We start from the raw sequence: 20524 nt of genomic DNA, 5'->3' as shown, positions 1-20524 counted from the left end.
ATCATCCATCTTATTCCTGCATGTACATAACCGTAATTTACCTGCAAACGTTTTTGAAATGTAGCTGTAAATTGGAGGGTGGTTCAGGGATTCCACGTATGTTGGATATAAATCTGTAGCAGACAATAGCTCTGTTTCATCTGGGAGAATGAGAAGTCTCCAATATGTTGGATTTACAGGGACTGAAGTGGGCAGTGATGGGCTCGAAGTTCCTTGTGCTCCATCAGATACTCGCTCTGTTAAAGCCTTGCTGGTGACTTCAGGATACACTGAAGTTGTTTGGGTCCCTAATTCGGGTCTGTAGTCTGTTGTTGATACAGTGGAAGAGATGGTGGAAGTCAAAGAGGTAACTGGAGTGACAGCAGGAGAAGATTTGGGTTTAGTTGTTCCCACTGACACAGTTGTACGTGGACGCAGAGCCGCAGTGCGGTGTGGTAAAACACTGGACTGTGGATCAGAGGAAGGTATCAGAGTGGTCATTAAAGCTGGGGCCACAGTTGTGAGCTTTTCAAAGACAGACATAGTTGCTATAGAGGTAGCAGTGACCATAGAATGGCCTGTAGTTCCAGCAGCTTGTATAGCTATTGTACTCCTAGTAGATGTTTGTCTAGCTGGAGATAAGGTGGTAGTTGTTGAGAATTTGGAGCCTTTCATTGCTGGCTTGGTCAGTCTGGGCCCAGAAGTGACCTTGGTCTTTTGTGAAGTTGTGCTCAAAGTAGGGACTGTGTTTGTAAGGGGTGTAGCAGATGTACCAGACGTAGGAGCAGCAGTGGTAGACATGGAAGAGGTAGTAGCCTTTAGATCATCTTCCTCTTCTGGTTTTACTACAATCAAGGAGGTAACAGGTGTCACAAAATTGTACTTGAGGGACAGATTAGTAGCTTTCTCGGTTAGCAGACGTCTAGCTAAAGTATCATTAGCTTTGACTCTTGCTTGCAGCAAGTCCTGGATTGTGAAATAGGCCCAGAGTCGCTGAACAAACCACTGAATCTGATCCACATTCCCAGAACATCCAAAGCATGGCTCGGTGCCATTGCCTTCTATGGTAATATCATTTTCCAGACTCAGTTTCTCCTTTTGGTCATGAGCAGTCAGTCGAACATGAAGGTCCTTTGTGCCTGGCTTAAGCTTGCCAGTCACCACAAGCTCTGAACCCTCAAAGTAATTAGGGAATAGTGTCTGTGTCACATTTTGTGCCTTATCTCCAAGGTAGGCAAGCTCAATATCGAACAAGAGTGGGCTAGCAATCTCATCATAAAATCCTTTTAGTTGCAATGTGGCATCAGAGTATTCATAGATACGGCGCGCAATACCACGATTCTCCAGTGATAACCTGCGCATAAGATTGTAGTCTGCATCTTCTCCAAATGCCAGGCCAAAAAGTGAAATTGTGCCTCCCATGGACTTTTGTGCATTAGCCAGGATGCGACTAGTTGAGGTGACACCAAAGGTGGCTTCTCCATCCGTCAGGAAGATGATGAGGGGTATCTTCTGTTTGGCTATTTCCTTCTCTAGTTTATTGGAGGTCTGGTTAAAGATGGAAGCAGCAGCCATAAGTGCAGCATTAATATCTGTCCCTGTGGAGAAAAAGCAAACCAGTAGTTAGTTATATTGAAGACTTTGTGTTCTGAGATTTGCAAACCACTATAACTTATGCATTCAAAGAAATTAAATATTTGCAGTATTGAAATTTAAAATAATAATATATAAAAAAGGCGACATTGACAGTAAACATATTTTAGACTTAAACAGTTATTAAAATGAAATACTCGTTTCAAAGAGGAAACATTAACATTGTTGCTGCAAGAATATCAGAAAAGATACCTTTGAAAATCTCCCCAAAAAAGCTCCTTTGGCTGCCCCTCCAGGGCTTTTTATTATACAGTATCTGCTCCAGAATCAAGCTGTCAGCCTGGCATCCCCGAGCAGACATCCTACGCATGTGCAGTGGCATCACTCAACTTGGCGCATGCACACCCAATGTAAATAAATTAGCAGAACGGCAAGGTAAAGAGGCGGGCAGCAGCCTTCTCATTGTCTATACTGTCTGCTGTTTTTTTTTTGGGGGGGGGGGGGAAATGTGCAGCCATTTGCGGGCGCGTGATAAATAAATTGTCCCTGATTGCCCCCCAAACTTAAGTGTGTAGTAGCTTTACTAAAATAAAAAATATTACTATCTTTTTTTTCGTTTAAACTGCACTAAGCAGTTTTTAGTGGTTAAAGTGGGCGGGTGTGGGGTGTTAGAAAACAAAATGGCACTGAAAAGTGCCTTTACATTGCAGTCTATGGGGACTGTGTTATCCTTGTAAATATATATATATATATATATATATGCTTAAATACACATATGAGCATATGATATACACATATGAACACATAAATATATATGTATATATTAATATACATATATTTTACATTTGCTGCCCATTGAAGCCTGTGGAGGTCTCGTTCGCATTGTGGGCCACTTAAAATACCTGCACATTATTGCTTTTTGGATATTCGATGACCATATATCTATTACTGTAAAAAATGGTGATGTAAAATTTGAGAAACTGTAAAGCGTGGTTGTTTTTTCAAACCCCAATTTTTGGGGGAATTCTGTTTAATGTAAAAATCTGTGCAAAAGACTTAGGTTACCAGTAATCAGGACAAAATGCAAATTGTTAAATCCCAAGAACACTCAATTGCTAATAGAAATCCTGTTTAAGAAGATTACATTACTGTAATTCACAATCTCTTCTTACTGAATGAATCCGCATCAGGGGTTAAGGGTCTCACATTGTTCTGAGCTCCCATAAAATATTTGTTTCAAAAAAGTTGCAGAAGCACCTCTATCTTCAGCCTTCTCCTGGGAGGTTGAGAAAAAACTGAGGAGAGATGGGAGGGATTAAAGCTCTTTTGTGGGTTCTCAACCTCCCCCTAGTGATGGGAAGTATATCTCATGTTATGGATCTCTATGTACTATCATCATCATACTAAAGAAATATGCCTTTAGTATGCAGATGTATTTTTTTAAATTATATTAGTTGTTTAAATAGAGAAAACAAATTAAGCATAAACCATAAAGCAAAGTGCCACACCATTTTGTAACATGTGTCCTTCTCTGCTGAGGCCAGTTAAGGAGTCTGCACTTCCACTTTTAATATAAATTTAATTACATGAAAAGGGGACAACATAAATAATGAAAGTATACTGAAAATCTTATTTTACCACATATAATTAAATATTCTGTAGTGCAATCTTAAAGCATTTAATATCCCTTTTAACCCCTTCGGCCAAAAGGACATACTATTTTGTCACCAAAAAAAAAGGGTGTTAAGGGCCCTAGTGAAGTAATGGTAAATCCATCCATTGTTCCTGACTTACTGCAGATACTCGTATTCCCTCACCCGCCCGCAACCCCAGAACTTGCCTCGCAAAGGAGGCAGTGTGTCGGGGGTGAGTCAGAAACTGGGCTTGTGATCGATGTGATAGTGAAACACAGTGATCACATGGTTACTGTACAAAACAGTGACAGTAAGAGTGTGCGGTCCAGCAGCGGAGGGGGGAGAGAGGAGGATGGAGTGGTGGGAAGATGATGAAGGGGCAGTAGGAGGATGCAGGGGTGGGACCCTAAGCTAAAGAAAACAATGCCTGGAAGGGAGAGGGAAGGATGGGATGCTACACTAAAGAATAAATGTCAAATCAGGTGGTGGAGGTGGCTACAACATGATTATGGGGAGAGGGAGGGGACAGCTGCCAGTACCTAAGATAGTCACAGCACTAGTGGGATGGGGGGGGGGGGATAATTATTTGGGAGGGATCAGGAAGGTGGGAAATGTCAGGTGGTAGGGCAATCCCTGCACAACTATACTATTTCCCTTACCAGCTAACTAATTAAACCTTTCACTGCAGGGAATTTCAGAAATGTGGTGCGCAGCTGCAATTAGCAGCCTTGTAATTGCCAAAAACTAATTGCAAAGCTATGCATGTCTACTATTTATGAATAATGAAGGGGATCCCAGAGAAGCTTTTACAATTATTTGTCTCATGATTGCAGTAGTTGTGTGTAAATCATTTCAGTGAGAAACCCAAAGTTTGTGAAAAAGTAAAAAAAAATTTCTATATGAACGCATTTAGCAGCTAAATGGTGGCATGAAACAAACCAAAATGGACCTAGATCAGTACCTTGGGTTGTCTACTTAAAAATATATATATAGTTTTGATAGGTAAACAAAACAAGGCTCTGTTTCTGTTTAAATGGAGTGGTAGCAAAAATGGTAAAAATTCTCCAGTCTTTTGGGCAAGAAAACCAAAATTATAAACAACCCAGGAAGGTGTTCTCAGTATAAACACCACTTTCTCTCAGCAAGTCACTTACATCCGTCAGCCTCAATCTTATTGACAAAGTCTTTGGCGCTCTTAATGTTCTGTGCTGTTGCCTGGATGGAACGCCCGGGTCTCCACACGTGCACCGAATCAGAGAAGGTGATGATATTAAAGAAGTCCTCTCTATGAAGGTCGTTTAGGATAACATGCATGGCACTTTTAGTCTGTTAGGATGGAGGCTTGATATTATTCTGAATAGACAGATAAACTACTGGTAGACAGAAAGACAGATATTTTATTTCATGCAAAAATAATATTATTTAAGGAGCTCCATGTAAATGAAATGACAAATTACATTATTAAAAGACATTACGTTTTATAAGTAATAATATAAAGGCCTCTGTGCTGTGACAATGTAAACAAAACAATGAACTATTAAAGATAGAGACGGCTGCTGGGAATGAATGTAGACAATATAGTAAAACTGGAACATTTATTTTATAATTAAAAAAATTGTAAAAATTCACGAAGATGCAACATTGTTAAAAGACATGTATCACACCAACAAGTTTTCTAGGGAAATTTAAAGGGACGGTCTATACATTAGTCATCTTAAAGTCTTACATTAGATTAAGCTGCAAATAGCCTTCTGCACTCTCTTTCTATATAATGCAGCAGGAATGGTAAAAAAGTTATTTTAAAATGAATACTGTTTCTGGCAACTTTGAAATGGCTTCCAAGCTCCGCCCACTGATGACATCATGATCTGGGCTGCACCTAGGCACTCTGCTGAATAGCATTGACAGTCTGTTGAATCCAATTAGTGAGCCTTTTGTGACTGGACGCCATATGCAGCCCAGATTGTGATGTTATCAGTGAGTGAAGCTTGGCAGCCATTTCGAAGTGGTCTAAAACGATATTCATTCTAAAATAACTTTTTTACCAATCCTGCTGCATGATATAGAAAGGGCGCAGGAGGCTATTTGCAGCTTAATCTAAGGTAAGACTTTAGGATGACTAGACTGTCCCTTTAAGTGTAAATTTTAGTAGTGACAGTTTCCTTTGCATGTAATAGCAATTCGGGTTGTACTGTCCCTAAGTATGCTGTTACAAATATTTGTCAGATGTGGCACAAACACATTGAAAGACGATTATCTGTAGGACTCAGTTCCTTATTACTTAAAATAGAATAATCTAGGGGATTTTTATGGAGATTTGCAAGAAATATGTCTTAAGTGGAAGTATTGGTTGTTTAAAAGGACATGAAACCCATGATTCAGATAGAAGATACAATTTCAAACTCTCCAATTTACTTATCTTTTCAAATTTGCCTAATTCTCTTGGTATCCTTTGTTGAAGTGGCAGCAATGCACTACTGGGATCTACTGTAGCTGAACAAGAGGCATATATGTGCAGCCACCAATCAAAAGTTAACTCCCAGTAGTGCATTGCTGCTCCTGAGCTAACCTTTGTATGTTTTTCAACAAAGGATACAGAGAGAACAAAGCAATTTAGATAACATAAGTAAATTAGAAAGGTGTTTAAAATCACATGCTCTCTCCAAATCATGAACCTTTAATTTTGAATATAATGTTCCTTTAATGGTTGATAATTATTATACAAGGGATTCTGTACTGACCTTATAGTTACACTGTAATAAATAGCTAGCTATTATGGTAATGAATTAAAATGTCAGGGCAAGTTTTCGTTGCCAACATTTGATATCAAGCTATAAAGCATTAAAATATTCAACAAGTTTAAAGAACTCTCAGATTCATTTTTACTGCAGGTTTACCCATTCTGTTTTAAAAGTGCACAAAACGTTTAGCAGGTTTTAAGCTTAATCCTGCCCTCTGTAGCCTCACGTTCAGCAACTTGGTCATTTTTAGAAGAAAATGATCAGAGTATTGCTTAGAAACTCTAACCCAATGGCATAAAAGATATGTTTTGTGCTTGTGACCTTCACCTGTGATCGACTCAGCTGCAACATGTTAAACTATTTTATTTACATGTATGTCAGACTCCGAGGTTTACTTTAATATATCATTTTTAGGGTATTTCAATATCTTAATTATTTAGTGCACAATAATTCAGGATTTTATGTATTAAATATTTATTAATATTAAGTTCCTTTTATATATGAAATATTTGGGTAAACATAATTCTTAAATATCTTATATATTTTTTTTCAATATGTGTGTTTTACAAGTTTTCAAAGTGTTTCACATTTTGCCCAAAGAGCTTACATTCTAGGGGGTATAAGAGGAGACTGCCTATGGAGCTTACAGTTTATTCAGCTAGCTATTGCCTTTAGTCCTGTTAGCTTTCAGCACTTAGTATTGTGTTTGGGGAAGCATTGTTTCAAGAAATCTTTTTTTTTTTTATAAATATTGCAGCTATAGATAGATATGTGTATGCAATAGGACTGTGTATTCGGATCCTTCATGCGGAAGTAAGCAGCAGCTCCTGCCATTCGGATATTTTCATAGCCGGATTGATTCTTTTACAGGATTCAATCTGGCTACGAAAATATCCTCCCGAAAAAAATATTATGGCCAAAATGTCTAAAACCGGGGGGCAGAATTTTCAGTGCATGGGGCAGCACAAAAACTAAATATGCCACTGCATTCTGCACATGCCTATGTATAGACTGACTGCTATGGGCCCCCAGTACTTAGGCCCTAGTGTTACCGCACCCGCTGCACCAGTGGTATTTACGCCCCTGATTGGTCCATCAAATATGATAACCTGCTCAAATGTAAATGAGACCTCAGCGGACTATATATTCCTTTACTGATCTAAGGACATCTGCAGTCTGGGATTGAAAAACTTCTCATTTTGTTTCTACAATAAATATAGTAACTATTGCAAGCAGAATGAATGTACCTGTTTAATCTTTGTACCAAACATTGACCCACTGACATCAATGACGAAGATGACATTTTTCTGGATGGTTGGAAGTCCGCGAGGAGCAAAATAGTGAACAAAATATCCATTGTAGATCTAAAGGGAACAATTCAGATGAATTCATTTACAAGACATTACTAAGAGTAGAGTCATCCTGAAAAGATTCTGAAGCTCACATTAACAAGGCGGCACTTTATAAAAGCCAAAATGCTCGTTACTACTGTTAGACACTGATCTGACACATGCAATATAATCCTTCTTTACATACAATTCACAACACATTAAGGTAAATTAAATAGTGAGTTGTACTCAAGTGTTCTCCCCAGAACCTATTTAGAGCTAGATTATAAGTGGTGCGGTATTTAGTGCTCCTGCTTGCGTGTTAACTTCGCTAGATAGAGGCTTTTTACCCGATGGGTTGAGCTCGTATTATGAGTTGAAAGTAAAGAGTTTCTGCACAAGCGAAACCCAATGCGCTAACAAATTATCGCAACCCAACAGGAGTTATTAATAGTTCACATTGATGAAAAATGTACTTTTTATTGTAAATACATATTTCTATATATACCTTTACCTGTATATCTATTCCTATAGATATGTATTTTAATTTAAACAGTATCAGATATATATATATATATATATATATATATATGTATATGAGCTGTAGAAAAACTAATCCTCCCTCCTGGGTCAGCCACCTGCGTGCAGCATTAAAATCAATAGTAGATGCAAAGATGACGTTTCAGATCTACATTAGACCTTTCATCAGATCAAAAGTCTTTTGTGCATCATCTTGGCATCTACTATATATATATAAATTCAGTGTGTGGCGGATGATCTCATGAAGAGGAGCCTCCACGTTGGATGTCTGCGTGGCCGCCGTTCCCGCTCCGCGCCACCGGGATGAAGCAAGAAGATGGTTGGATGAAGATGGATCTGCCTGGAAGAAGACCTTCACCGCCGGACTTCAGGAATGGTTAGTAACTTTGTCGGGGTTAGTGATAGTTTTTTTTTTTGTTTGCTTTTTTTTAGATTAGGGCTTTTATTTTTTTTAATGGGCACTAAAGAGCTGATAGCCCTTTTAAGGGCAATGCCCATACAAATGCCCCTTTAGGGGCAATGGGTAGCTTAGGTTTTTATAGAGTTAGGTCTTTTTTATTTTGGGGGGGTTGGGTGGGTAAGGGTTGTACTGTTAGGGGGTCATTTGTATTTTTGGGTGTAAAAAAGCAGTTAAACTTAGGGCAATGCCCTACAAAAGGCCCTTTTAAGGGCTATTGGTAGTTTAGTAGTTTAGTGTTAGATTAGGGGGTGTTTTTATTTTGGGGTGGCTTTTTTGTTTATATGGGTATTATATTAGGTTTAATTTTTTTATTTTGGATAATCTTGTTTATTATTTTTGTAATCTTCGATTTTTTTTATTTTTCATAATTTAAGACTGTTATTTTTTGTAATGTTAGGTGTTTTTTTTAGTAGTGTAAGATTTTTTTAATTTTGTTATTTAGGTTTTTATTTTAGGTATTTTTTATTTTTTTAAAATAGTAATAGGTTTTTTATTTCACCGGTAAATTTTTATTTATTTTAAGGTAGTTATATTGTAACTTTAATTTAAATTTAGGGGGGTGTTATGTTTAGGGGTTAATAGTTTCATTTAGTTTGTCACAATGCGGGTGTTTTGCGGTTTAGGGGTTAATAGGTTTAGTTTAGTATTTCCGATGTGGGGGTTTGGCGGTTTAGGGTTAATAGGTCTAGGTTAGTATTTGTGATGCGGGGGCGGCGGATTAGGGGTTAATAGTTTTATTTAGATGTAAGTGGTGGGGGGGTCTGCGGTTTAGGGGTTAATAGGTTTATTTAGTGTTGGCGATGAGGGGCGGTGGATTAGGGATTAATACTTATAATTTAGTGTTGGTGATGTGGGTAGGCATTGGATTAGGGGTTAATACTTTAATTTAGTGTTGGCACTGTGGGTGGGCGGCGGGTGTTAGTGTACTTTGTAACATTTGTGTTATGAGTTTTGTGAAACATTTTTGTTTTGCAAAATCTATAACTACTTTGATTGTGGAATGGATTGTTACGGTATAGGCTATAATAGTAGCGGAATAGCCGGACAGCACAATCTGTAATACAGGTGAGCTGAATATTCCACACTCAAAAGCCATTTTTTTAGTGCTGAATGGATTGTTGCGGTATAGGCTAAAACGCTAGCGGTATAGCCATACTGCCACGTCTTGTAATACAGGTGAGCTGACTATTCTGCTCACAAAGGCCAATTTTTAGCGGCATAGCCGTTCCGCACTACTTGTAATCTAGGTGTATGTGAAGAACATGTGAAATATGCGTAACGCGCATCTGAGTTTACAAGTTAGGACTACAGTGGTCGTGTTAGTTACTAAATTATTAAATATAAAATATTTTGAAAAATTATACTTATAATTTAAAGTGACTATACATACGGAAAACTATTCTAAATTACTCTCTTACAGTAGGTATAATAATTTAAAATATTTTTTATTAATTTTAGTATTTCAATAACGTGCTTTGAAGATGGCAGTTCTTCATGTGGGCTGGGCTAACCAGACTACGTTATGCAAATATTTTACATTGCTATGTTCTTCACATAGAAAATAATGTATTTTTTATTATTAAATATATATTTCTATATATATCTTATACTGTTCATGTAAAATACATATCTATGCCTATATATCTATAGTCATAGATATATAGGTATAGGTATACATAGACAGATATAGAAATATGTATTTACAATAAAAAGTACATTGGAATGTGAAATATGTACTGTAAATATACAGTAAAACACATACTTAAATGCATATGTACACACATATAAACATATATATTATATAAAAAAACATGAGAAGACAGATGCGCCACATGGCCCAATATTGTTTGGTACAAAGATGAGATGAGATGCACCAATCTGAGTTTTACACTTACACCACTTACATCTAATTGTCAGACATGCGTAGAGCAGTCAGATGGACGCCACAAATTAATAAATAATTACGAGATTAGGATCCAAGATACGCTTAGTAAGTGATACTTTGTAAAATCGATGTACGGCTCACACAGTACTTTACCATTAAGCACAAGTAAGGGCAGAGTATATTATATTATAGTCACCTTATCATCATATATATATATATACGAATGAATATTACAAATGACGCTTATAAGCGATCTCTCTCCCCAGTTCACTAACACTATTTGAGATGATTGGGCTTATTGTTTCATCCAGAATTTTACTACTGTTTTGTGTCTATGTTGGGCTCGCTCTCTTTTTTCACTATAAATATATAGAGGTGTTCCATTGTAGAAACGCTTATTGATTCATTTTATTTTATTTATATAATATGTTTTACTAAACATCAGGGAGTTATACATAGTTGGGATTTAATGCTACTGTGTCTATATCTGTGAACATAATGTATGATATTGTCTTATGTCATAAGATTAAGATCTTTTGTAATGTTTATATACTTTTGTCATAACATGTGAATCTGTCTGATTGGCTACCACTTAGCTGGGTGTTACTCCAGGCCACTTCCATATCAGGTGTTGCTAATTATTTTAATTAGTTTGTATGTCATATATAGCAAGTGTTTGTTAATCATTTTTATTAAACCTGATGAAACAGCCACTGGTGGCTGAGAAACGCGTTGCTAATTATTATTAATATTTTTAATAAAGTAAGCTGATTACTTTTACCACTTGCTGCCACTACTTGTATTCTTTTGGGAACACCATTTTGGGTTATCCTGTATATCATCTTGACTCCTGGAGTATCTTGACTGTCCTTGAAAGTCTGTTGGGTGACTGCATTGATCCCAGCCTGCTCTATTAGCATCAAAGGAGATGCTACAACAAATGTGAGTGCATTTCAAACATTTATTATCATCTTTTTTTTGGGATAAACAGTACTAGGCCATATAGGCACCCTGTGTTTTCTACCATTTTCTACAGATTTCCTAATAATCTCAGGAGGTCAGTCTTCTGGGTGACTGTTATAGATCCCAGACTGCTCAACTTGCACTACATAAGGTGCTCCATTATATTGTGACACACACAATAATTATATCTTTGTACCAAACAATATCAACAACATCGTCTTCAAAAGAGACTATATATATATATATATATATATCATTATATTATCATCTTGGTTATATATTTTGTTTTACTACATTGTCTCAATATTATATTAGCTAGTATCTAGCACCATCTATTGATATTGAACTCACAAACTATTATATAATATATATACACCACCTTTTTGTGACACTTAGGTTGCATAGACCAGGTTTGATTTGCTACCTACAAATATATATTTTAAGATTGGTGATCATCTAATTACCATCATAGTAAGGGCGCCCCCTACAACACTTTTCATATATATTTTTATATATATATATATATATATATATATATATATACATATTTAGACATGTGCATGTATGTATCTCTATGTAAAACCCCTTTGCATGCCTTTTTTTAATAACACCTGAGACCTCATATGTTTGAGGCCTTATAACTTTTGAATGCAATTTTATTTTAATATTTTTTATCACACAGTGTTATTATGAGTGTAACTGTACTGTCATTTTTATATTTTTTGTGCAACTTTTTTGTCTCGCATAACAGTTAAGCAGAGCTCTGAAGTCTCGCTAACCCGACGTGCGCTAAATTAGATGGCACTCAAGCGTACGCATTTACTTTCAACTCTCTTATGCACCTTCAGAGGCAGAGACTTACTGGAGGTTCTTGTGATATAAATGACCTTGTCCTATTCTATGCACTACTGTTAATGTATAGTCAGGCCGCAGGGCTCAGAGAAAGGTAAGACCAGACACACAAAACCAACTTCCAATACAGCACCCAGAATGGAGAAGAAAACAGAATAATGGAAAATGGTTCAGTAATATTAAATCTTATTTTCCTTTATACTCTTTATTTTCCTTTATACTCTATTATGATGGCACATAAATATAACACTGTGTCTGTAGCTAAACCTAAGCATACGACCATAGATATCACATGTATACAACGTCTTACTGCAGCAGGAGCAGAAATTACTCTCCTAGCCAAGTGTCTGTTATGACAATATTTTAAATAGTTAAGCGACTGCACCTTGAGTGGGCACAAATCCACTGAAAAATTACTGATCTTTCCAGCTTTGTTCACTCTCAGTTACGTTTGCCTTTTTTTGTATAATTATAACAATGACGTCATCCTAAGAATAATAATTGGAGTCCAGTCCTGGACTATTTGCTCACATGGCTCTTATATCTTTTAAAACAACAACAATTCTGGTGTTGACTGTCCATTTAACCAAATGAAGATGGTCAGTCTCCCTTTTATTAAATACAAATCCAAAAAGTTTGGTATAGCACACGGTACATAAGTTACATAAAACAAGAGGTATTGGCACACATCCACTTGAAAATAAACAACACATTTTTTAAATGGTGCAAAAAATGGCTGCAAAAAAAATATGCTTTTATATTAAAGGGATATGAAACCCAAGTGATTCAGATAGAACATCCAATTTTAAGCAACTTTCTAATTTACTCCTATTTTACATTTTTAGATTCCTATCTGAGCTCAGGCCAACTCTGGGGAGCTCTGAAGATTGCACAAAGTTCCAGAATATTTATTGATAACCTCACCTCCTGAAAAGGTCAAACTCCCTGTGATCTCTGACAACCTAACAGGCTGGCATCTGTAGAAATTACTACCCACACTGGCCAAAACAAAGTGGCTTACTGAACCAAGAAATGGAGAGTCTGCCACCAAGTTGGGGACTGTCTTGTCCTGTGATCTAACAGGATAATCTGAAACATATCTTTGTGGTCCCCATTCCATTGATGTAGAATCTGCAATTGGAGGACCCAAAGTTAAATTTTAGTAATCTGCATCTGAGGCAGCCACCATGAGACCCACAACTTCTAAACAACAGAAGGGAGAGGATTAAACTGCTGAAGGGCATAGGCCTGTAGCGTAGCAGTTACAGTCTATGTTTATCTGTCATGGAGAAATGCATAGTCACTGAATCAAAAAAGACCCACAGGTCTGAGGAGTTAAGGAGCTCTTTGGAAGATTTTTCTCTAACTGTGACTCTGAAGCAACTGAAGTACCATCTGAGTATCAGGCACAGCCAGATGAAAAGTGAGAGCCTGAACCAGAAGGTCTTACAAGTAAGGAACTACAGCAGACAACAGTGCTCCCAACACGAAAATGGAGGGCCACAAACTGATCATGTTTGTCTAAAAAAGGAAATCAGGAACTTGAGACATGATCCCTGTGAATATGGATATGTAAGTAAGCATCTTTTAGGTCTATGGTAGACATAGGCTGACCATCCTACACTAAAGGAAGGAAAGTGCAAAAAGTCTCTATTTTGAAAGTATGAACTTTAGGAATTTGTACAATATTTTGATATCTGAAACAGCCAAAAAGAGAGTTGAATAAAACCACTGGTATAATTCTGAAGTTGGAATTGGAGCAATCCCATCATTAATCCAGGATCTCTTACATAAGCAAAAAAAAAATTCCATAAGGAGTCCTTGAACAAAAGCTTAGTTCATGTACTGATACCCTGGGAAAGGATTTACAATACCCCCGGATCTTGAACAAATCTTTCCCAAGACTCCTGAAAGAGACTCAATCTCCCCCCACCAGAGACTGATCTGGCATGGGGACTGCACTTTCATGTGGTTTTGGATGGGGGGGGTACACTTTTTGTACTGTTAATTTTTGGACCAAGAAGGGTTGGATTTGGAGTAGCCAGAACTCTGGGCAGAGGGGGAAGCTTTCTGAGACTTAGATTGCTGAAAGTATCCAAAATGTCCTGCAGATATAAGCTTACCTTAGATTTTTTTTTATCTTGAAGAAGAACTCTCTAACCCCCAGTAACTGTGTCAATAATAGCACCCAGTCTTGGCCCAAACAGAGATTTACCTTTAAAAGGGAAGAAAAAGCAATCTGCATTTAGATACCATATCAGCAGACCAAGACTTAAACCTCAAACTCAAAAAAGTGTTCTATCTTCTAAAGGATCCTTAAAAGAGGAACTATCCTCCAAAGGAATAGTGGTACCTCTGGCAAGAGTAAAAATAACTGCAATACTGCATCCACCTTAGGAATAGTTTCCCAAATCTCTCTATTAACAGAAGAAGAGGAAACATAGATTTATAGGGATACTAAACCCAATTTTTTTTATTTCATGATTCAGATAGAGCATGCAATTTTAAACAACTTTCTAATTTACTCCTATTATCATTTTTTCTTCATTCTCTTGGTATCTTTCTTTGAAAAGCAGGAATGAAAGCTTAGGAGCCGGCCCATTTTAGGTTTAGCACCTGGGTAGAACTTGCTGATTTGTGGCTAAATGAAGTCAACCAATCAAGCGCTATCCATGGTGCTAAACCAACAATGGGCCGGCTCCTAAGATTTATATTCCTGCTTTTTCAAATAAAGACACCAAGAGAATGAAGAAAAATTGATAATAGGAGTAAATTAGAAAGTTGCTTAAAATTAAAAGTTGATTCGGGCCCCCTGAGAATTAAAAAGATCTAAAAACAAGAATAAAGAGAAAGATCTGAGAGGGAATGCTATAAAGTTTTTTTCCCCTTGTTATTCCTGTAAAGCATGTAAAAACTCTAAAATAAACAAAAGAATATAGATCTCAGGTTACAGGAAAATCTTTCCCCATCAGAGGTACAATTATATGTACAGATAAGAACATAATGTATCTGATCCAATGCAAATGCGGGAAACAGTATGTGGGGAAGACAGAAAGACCCCGCAGAGACCATATACTATCTATTTAGAATCTATATACAGAAATAAATAAGGATCTCTCAGTCCCATGCCATTTTTTGGAATGTAATGGAGCAGATATGAAATGTTTTCCAAATTAAACATGAATTGGACAGGCGAGAAACATCCATAATGAATTATTAAAAATAGAAGGCAAATGGATTTATGAGATGAAAGGAACAGTCAAGTCCAAAATAAACTTTCATTATTAAAATAGGGCTGTAATTTAAAACAACTTTTTTTTACTAATATTGCTTTGTTTTCTTGGTATTCTTAGTTGAAAATTAAACCTAGGTAGGCTAATATGCTAATTTCTTATACCTTAAAGGCCGCCTCTTATGTGAATGCATTTTGACAGTTTTTCACCACTAGAGGGTGTTAGTTCATGTGTGTCATATAGATAACATTGTGCTCACGCAGTGAAGTTACCTAGGAGTAAGCACTGATCGGCTAAAATGCAAGTCTGTCAAAAGAACTGAAATAAGGGGGCAGTTTGCAGAGGCTTAGATACAAGGTAATCACAGAGGTAAAAAGTGTATTATTATAACTGTGTTGGTTATGCAAAACTGGGGAATGGGTAATAAAGGGATTATCTATCTTTTTAAACAACAACAATGCTGGTGTTGACTGTCCCTTTAAGACTATGAGACCTAATGGATTAAATCAAGAGTTGGAGATCAATTGTTTCTTATCAGTGTTTTTATGAGTATTCTGCTCAGAGAATGTTATTGTTATTTTTATTATATATATAAAATAAGAGTTTCCTTGAATATGAATTTTTATATCCGCGGATAGAAGAGGAGCACCGCATTTGGTGAGCAGGTAGGAGCTAGATTCAGGTTTGGTGAGCACCTTCTTTGGGGTTTAGTGCTAGGCTTTTTTTGGGTGTTTTATTTTTTATTTTTAAAAATAGGGTTTTGGGGGGTTTTTGGGCAGCAAAAGAGCTATATGCCCTTCTAAGGGCAATGCCCAGCCAAATGCCCTTTTCAGTGCAAGCCTTAGAGTAGGTTTTTTAAGATAGCCTTTTTTTTGGGGGGGGGGGTTGCTTTTTTTAAAGGAAAAAGGATTCACTTTAGGGCAATGCCCTACAAAAAGTCCTTCTAAGCGTTATTGCTATAGTTTAGTGTTAGTACAGTTTTTTTTATTTTGGGGTGTTTTTTTTAAGGGGGGCTTTAGTTTTAGAATAGATGTAACTGTGGGTTTGTTATTTTTGGTAGTGTAGTTTTTTTATTTTCTGTAACCTTAGTTTTTTTTATTTTTGGTAAATTTAGTGTTTGTTATTTTTTGTAATTTAGAAGATGTTAGCTTTGAGGTGGGGGTTATGTGTTAGGTAGTTAAATAGTGTAGGAGTAGTTTGTGTTGGTAGGTTGAGGCGGTGTAGGGGTTAATAGGTTAGTGGGTTTATTATGTTGGTGGGTTGTGGCGGTGTAAGGGTTAATAGATTAGGTCTTTAGGTTATGTCAGATTAGGGGTTAATAGTGTAGTCTGCACTGGGGTAAGGGCGCGTAAGGGGTTAATAGTTTATTTTAACATTGCATTTTTATACAATGTTAAAATGATATGCAGTGTCATGTATAATGCATATTATTTTAAGAACTCTGGGAACAAGGGAAGCTCTGTGGAGGGAGTTGAGAGCCAAACTGTGTCTGGCCACTGGAGACAACAAGCGTCCATTAAACTATCCTCTGACAAAGAAGAGACAAATATTTGGGACCTTTGAAACGCGTTAGGATTCTCGCATAATAGGACACCAGATTGCAAAACCCTTAGGAGACACGTATGAACTTTTGTGAGACTTAGAAGTGTCTGCCTACAAATTGTTTTTTAAAAAAAACGCTTCAAAATACCTCATACTTTGTTGAAGGTTTTAAATGTGAGCAGGACCTTTGTAAAGCCATAGGGGCCTATCTATCTATCAAAGTGTCAACCGCAAATACGCCGGAATTCCGCATCGTAATTGTTGCGAGATTGATCCGACCTAGTTATTAAAGCCTGAAGACCGGCAAATGTTGAAATTTGTGACGTAACATACGATTCCGCGATCTCAATCCGACGCAGATCGATGCTTATGTCATTACAAATGTTCAGAATACACATTCGGCTCTATTTGACACTTTTACCAATTTATCATATAGTTAACAGGTACGCTCGCGGCTATTCCGACGCATCGTACCTGGTTTTTAGTCCGCCACCCTTGAGGCCGCGGATGCCATAGAAATTAATGGGAGTCTGAAAGTACCGAAAGCTTATGTTCGATGCTGCAAGACAATGAAATATACCCCATTGATTTCTATGGTAGAAAACAAGTTACGTTTACACCTAACACCCTAACATAAACCCGAGTCTAAACACCCCTAACCTGCTGCCCCCGACACCGCCGCAACCTAAATAAAATGTATTAACCCCTATTCTGCTGCTCCCCGACACCGCCGCCACTAAATAAACTTATTAGCCCTAAACCTCTGGCCTCCCACATCACCACCACTAACTAAACCTATTATCCCCTAAACCGTCAGCCCCCACATCGCCAAAAACTAAATTAAGCTTTTAACCCCTAAACCTAACAACCCCTTAACTCTAAATTAAAAGTACAACATCCCTATTTTAAATTAAAACTTACCTGTAGAATTAAAATAAACTCATTTTAAACTATTAATTAACCTACCCTAACTATTATACTAAAATTAAATTAAACTACCAATTAAATAAACTAAATGACATATTAATAAAACCTAACCCTACTAAAATTATTTAAATATACAATTAAACCTTTTTAAAAGTACTAAATTACAAAAAAAAACACTAAGTTACAAGAACAAACACTAAATTATGAAAAATAACAAACCAAATTATCAAAAAATTTTTTTTACACCTAATCTAATAGCCCTATCAAAATAAAAAAGCCCCCCTAAAATAGAAAAAAACCCTAGCCTACAATAAACTAACAATGGCCCTTAAAAGGGCCTTTTGTGGGGCATTGCCCCAAAGATATCAGCTCTTTTACCTGTAAAAAAAAAATACAAACACCCCCAACAGTAAAACCCACCACCCAACCAACCCCCCCCAAATAAAAACCCTAACCCTAAAAAGAAACCTAAGCTAGCCATTGCCCTGAAAATGGCATTTGTATGGACATTTAGGGCATTTAGCTCTTTTACATTGCCCAGACCCTAATCTAATAATAAAACCCACCCAAAAAACCCTTAAAAAAAACTAACACTAACCACCGATGATCCACTTACAGTTCTTGAAGTCCCGCTTGAAGGATCCATCCAGCCGGCGAAGTCTTCATCCAGGCGGCCTCTTCTATCTTCATCCAGCCGGCGAAGTCTTCATCCAGACGGCCTCTTCTATCTTCATTCAGCCGGCAAAGTCTTCATCCAGCCAGCCTCTTCTATCTTCATCCAGCCGGCGAAGTCTTCATCCAGATGGCCTCTTCTATCTTCATCCAGCCAGCGCGGAGCGGGTCCATCCTGAAGACATCCGATGCGGAGCTCCTCTTTTTATGGTCACCGCCGTAAACTGAAGCTTCAATGCAAGGGACGCAATTCAAGATTAAAAATGGCGTCCATTGCACTCCTATTGGCTGATTTGAGTATTAAATTCAAATCAGCCAATAGGATGCGAGCTTCTGAAATCCTGTTCAAATCAGCCAATAGGATGAGAGCTACTGAAATTCTATTGGCTTATTTGAACAGCCAATAGAATTTCAGTAGCTCTCATCCTATTGGCTGATTTGAACAGCCAATAGGATTTCAGAAGCTCGCACCCTATTGGCTGATTTGAATTTAACACTCAAATCAGCCAATAGGAATGCATGGGACGCCATCTTGAATTGTGTCCCTTGCATTGAAGCTTCAGTTTACGGCGGGGACCGTAAAAAGAGGAGCTCCACGTCGGATGTCTTCAGGATGGACCCGCTCTGCGCCGGCTGGATGAAGATAGAAGAGGCTGCCAGAATGAAGATAGAAGAGGCTGCCTGGATGAAGACTTTGCGGGCTGGATGAAGATAGAAGAGGCCGCCTGGATGAAGACTTCACCGGCTGGATGAAGATAGAAGAGGCTGCCTGGATGAAGACTTCACCGGCAGGATGAAGATAGAAGAGGCCGCCTGGATGAAGACTTTGCCGGCTGGATGAAGATAGAAGAGGCCGTCTGAATGAAGACTTTGCCGGCTGGATGGATCCTTCAAGCGGGACTTCAAGAAATGTAAGTGGATCGTCGGGGGTTAGTGTTAGTTTTTTTTTAAGGTTTTTTGGGTGGGTTTTATTTTTAGATTAGGGTCAGGGCAATTTAAAAGAGCTTTTCAGGGCAATGGGTAGCTTAGTTTTTTTTAGAGTTAGGGTTTTTATTTGGGGGGGTTGATTGGGTGGTGGGTTTTACTGTTGGGGGGGGGGGGTTAGGTAAAAGAGCCATTGGTAGTTTATTGTAGGCTATGGTTTTTTCTATATTGGGGGGGATTTTTATTTTGATAGGGCTATTAGATTAGGTGTAAAAAATTATTATTATTTTTGATAATTTGGTTTATTTTTCATAATTTAGTGTTTTTGTAACTTAGTGTTTTTTTTGTAATTTATTTCTTTTAATAAGGTTTAATTGTATATTTAAATAATTTTATTAGGGTTAGGTTTTTTGAATATGTAATTTATTTTATTTAATTGGTAGTTTAATTTAATTTTAGTATAATAGTAAGGGTAGGTGAATTAATAGTTTAAAATTAGTTTATATTAATTCTACAGGTAAGTTTTAATTTATATTACGATAGGGATGTTGTAATTTTAATTTAGAGTTAAGGGGGCATATCTATCAATCACAAGCTTGAAGCCTTGTGATTCTGGCGAGCCTTCAGGCTCGCCAGAAACACCAGTTACGAAGCACCGGTCTAAAGACCGCTGCTCCATAACCTGTCCACCTGCTCTGAGGAGGCGGACAGACATCACCGCAATTTAACCCGATCGAATACGATCGGGTTGATTGACACCCCCCTGCTAGCGGCCGATTGGCCGTGAATCTGCAGGGGGCGGCGTTGCACCAGCAGTTCACAAGACCTGCTGGTGCAATGCTGAATGCGGAGAGCGTATTGCTCTCCACCTTCAGTGAGGTCTGTCGGACATGATCCGCAATGTCGGATCATGTCTGACAGGCCTTTCATAAATAGGCCCCAAGGGGTTATTAGGTTTAGGGGTTAATAGCTTAATTTAGTTTTTTTTGCAATGTGGGGGGCTGACAGGTTGCGGCGGTGGCGGGATAGGGGTTAATCATTTTAGTATAGTAGCGGCGTTTAGTGAAATGGTATAAATAAAGTTGGGAAAAACACGAACAGAAGCGTCATCGATGACTGTTAGTTAACAACAGTCTGATGCTCATCGCCCCGTACTTGGTGCGCGTGTTTTTGACGGCTTTATTTATAAATATGGAGATTGTATTGAGATCCGCGGCCACAATGTTTAGCGATGTTAGGTGAGCGTATTGA

The 20524-nt window shown here is 37.6% G+C and overlaps 1 protein-coding gene across 2 annotated transcripts in view; it reads right to left on the bottom strand.

Annotated features, from left to right (window-relative positions):
- ITIH6 (inter-alpha-trypsin inhibitor heavy chain family member 6) overlaps positions 1 to 20524 on the bottom strand; it is a 153620-nt gene that overhangs the window by 31244 nt on the left and 101852 nt on the right. For both annotated transcript variants that reach the window (XM_053695764.1, XM_053695765.1), the window contains exons 7-9: positions 7195 to 7311; positions 4361 to 4532; positions 42 to 1577 (exon numbers count right to left, since the gene is read on the bottom strand). In XM_053695764.1, the coding sequence (XP_053551739.1) occupies positions 42 to 1577; positions 4361 to 4532; positions 7195 to 7311 (1825 nt within the window). The remainder of the gene's footprint in view (positions 1 to 41; positions 1578 to 4360; positions 4533 to 7194; positions 7312 to 20524) is intronic.

Source organism: Bombina bombina, chromosome 12 (assembly GCF_027579735.1).
Source record: "Bombina bombina isolate aBomBom1 chromosome 12, aBomBom1.pri, whole genome shotgun sequence".
Lineage (NCBI taxonomy): Eukaryota > Metazoa > Chordata > Amphibia > Anura > Bombinatoridae > Bombina > Bombina bombina.
The sequence above is the reverse complement of the archived record's forward strand: the minus strand, read 5'-3'. Positions and strand labels throughout refer to the sequence as shown.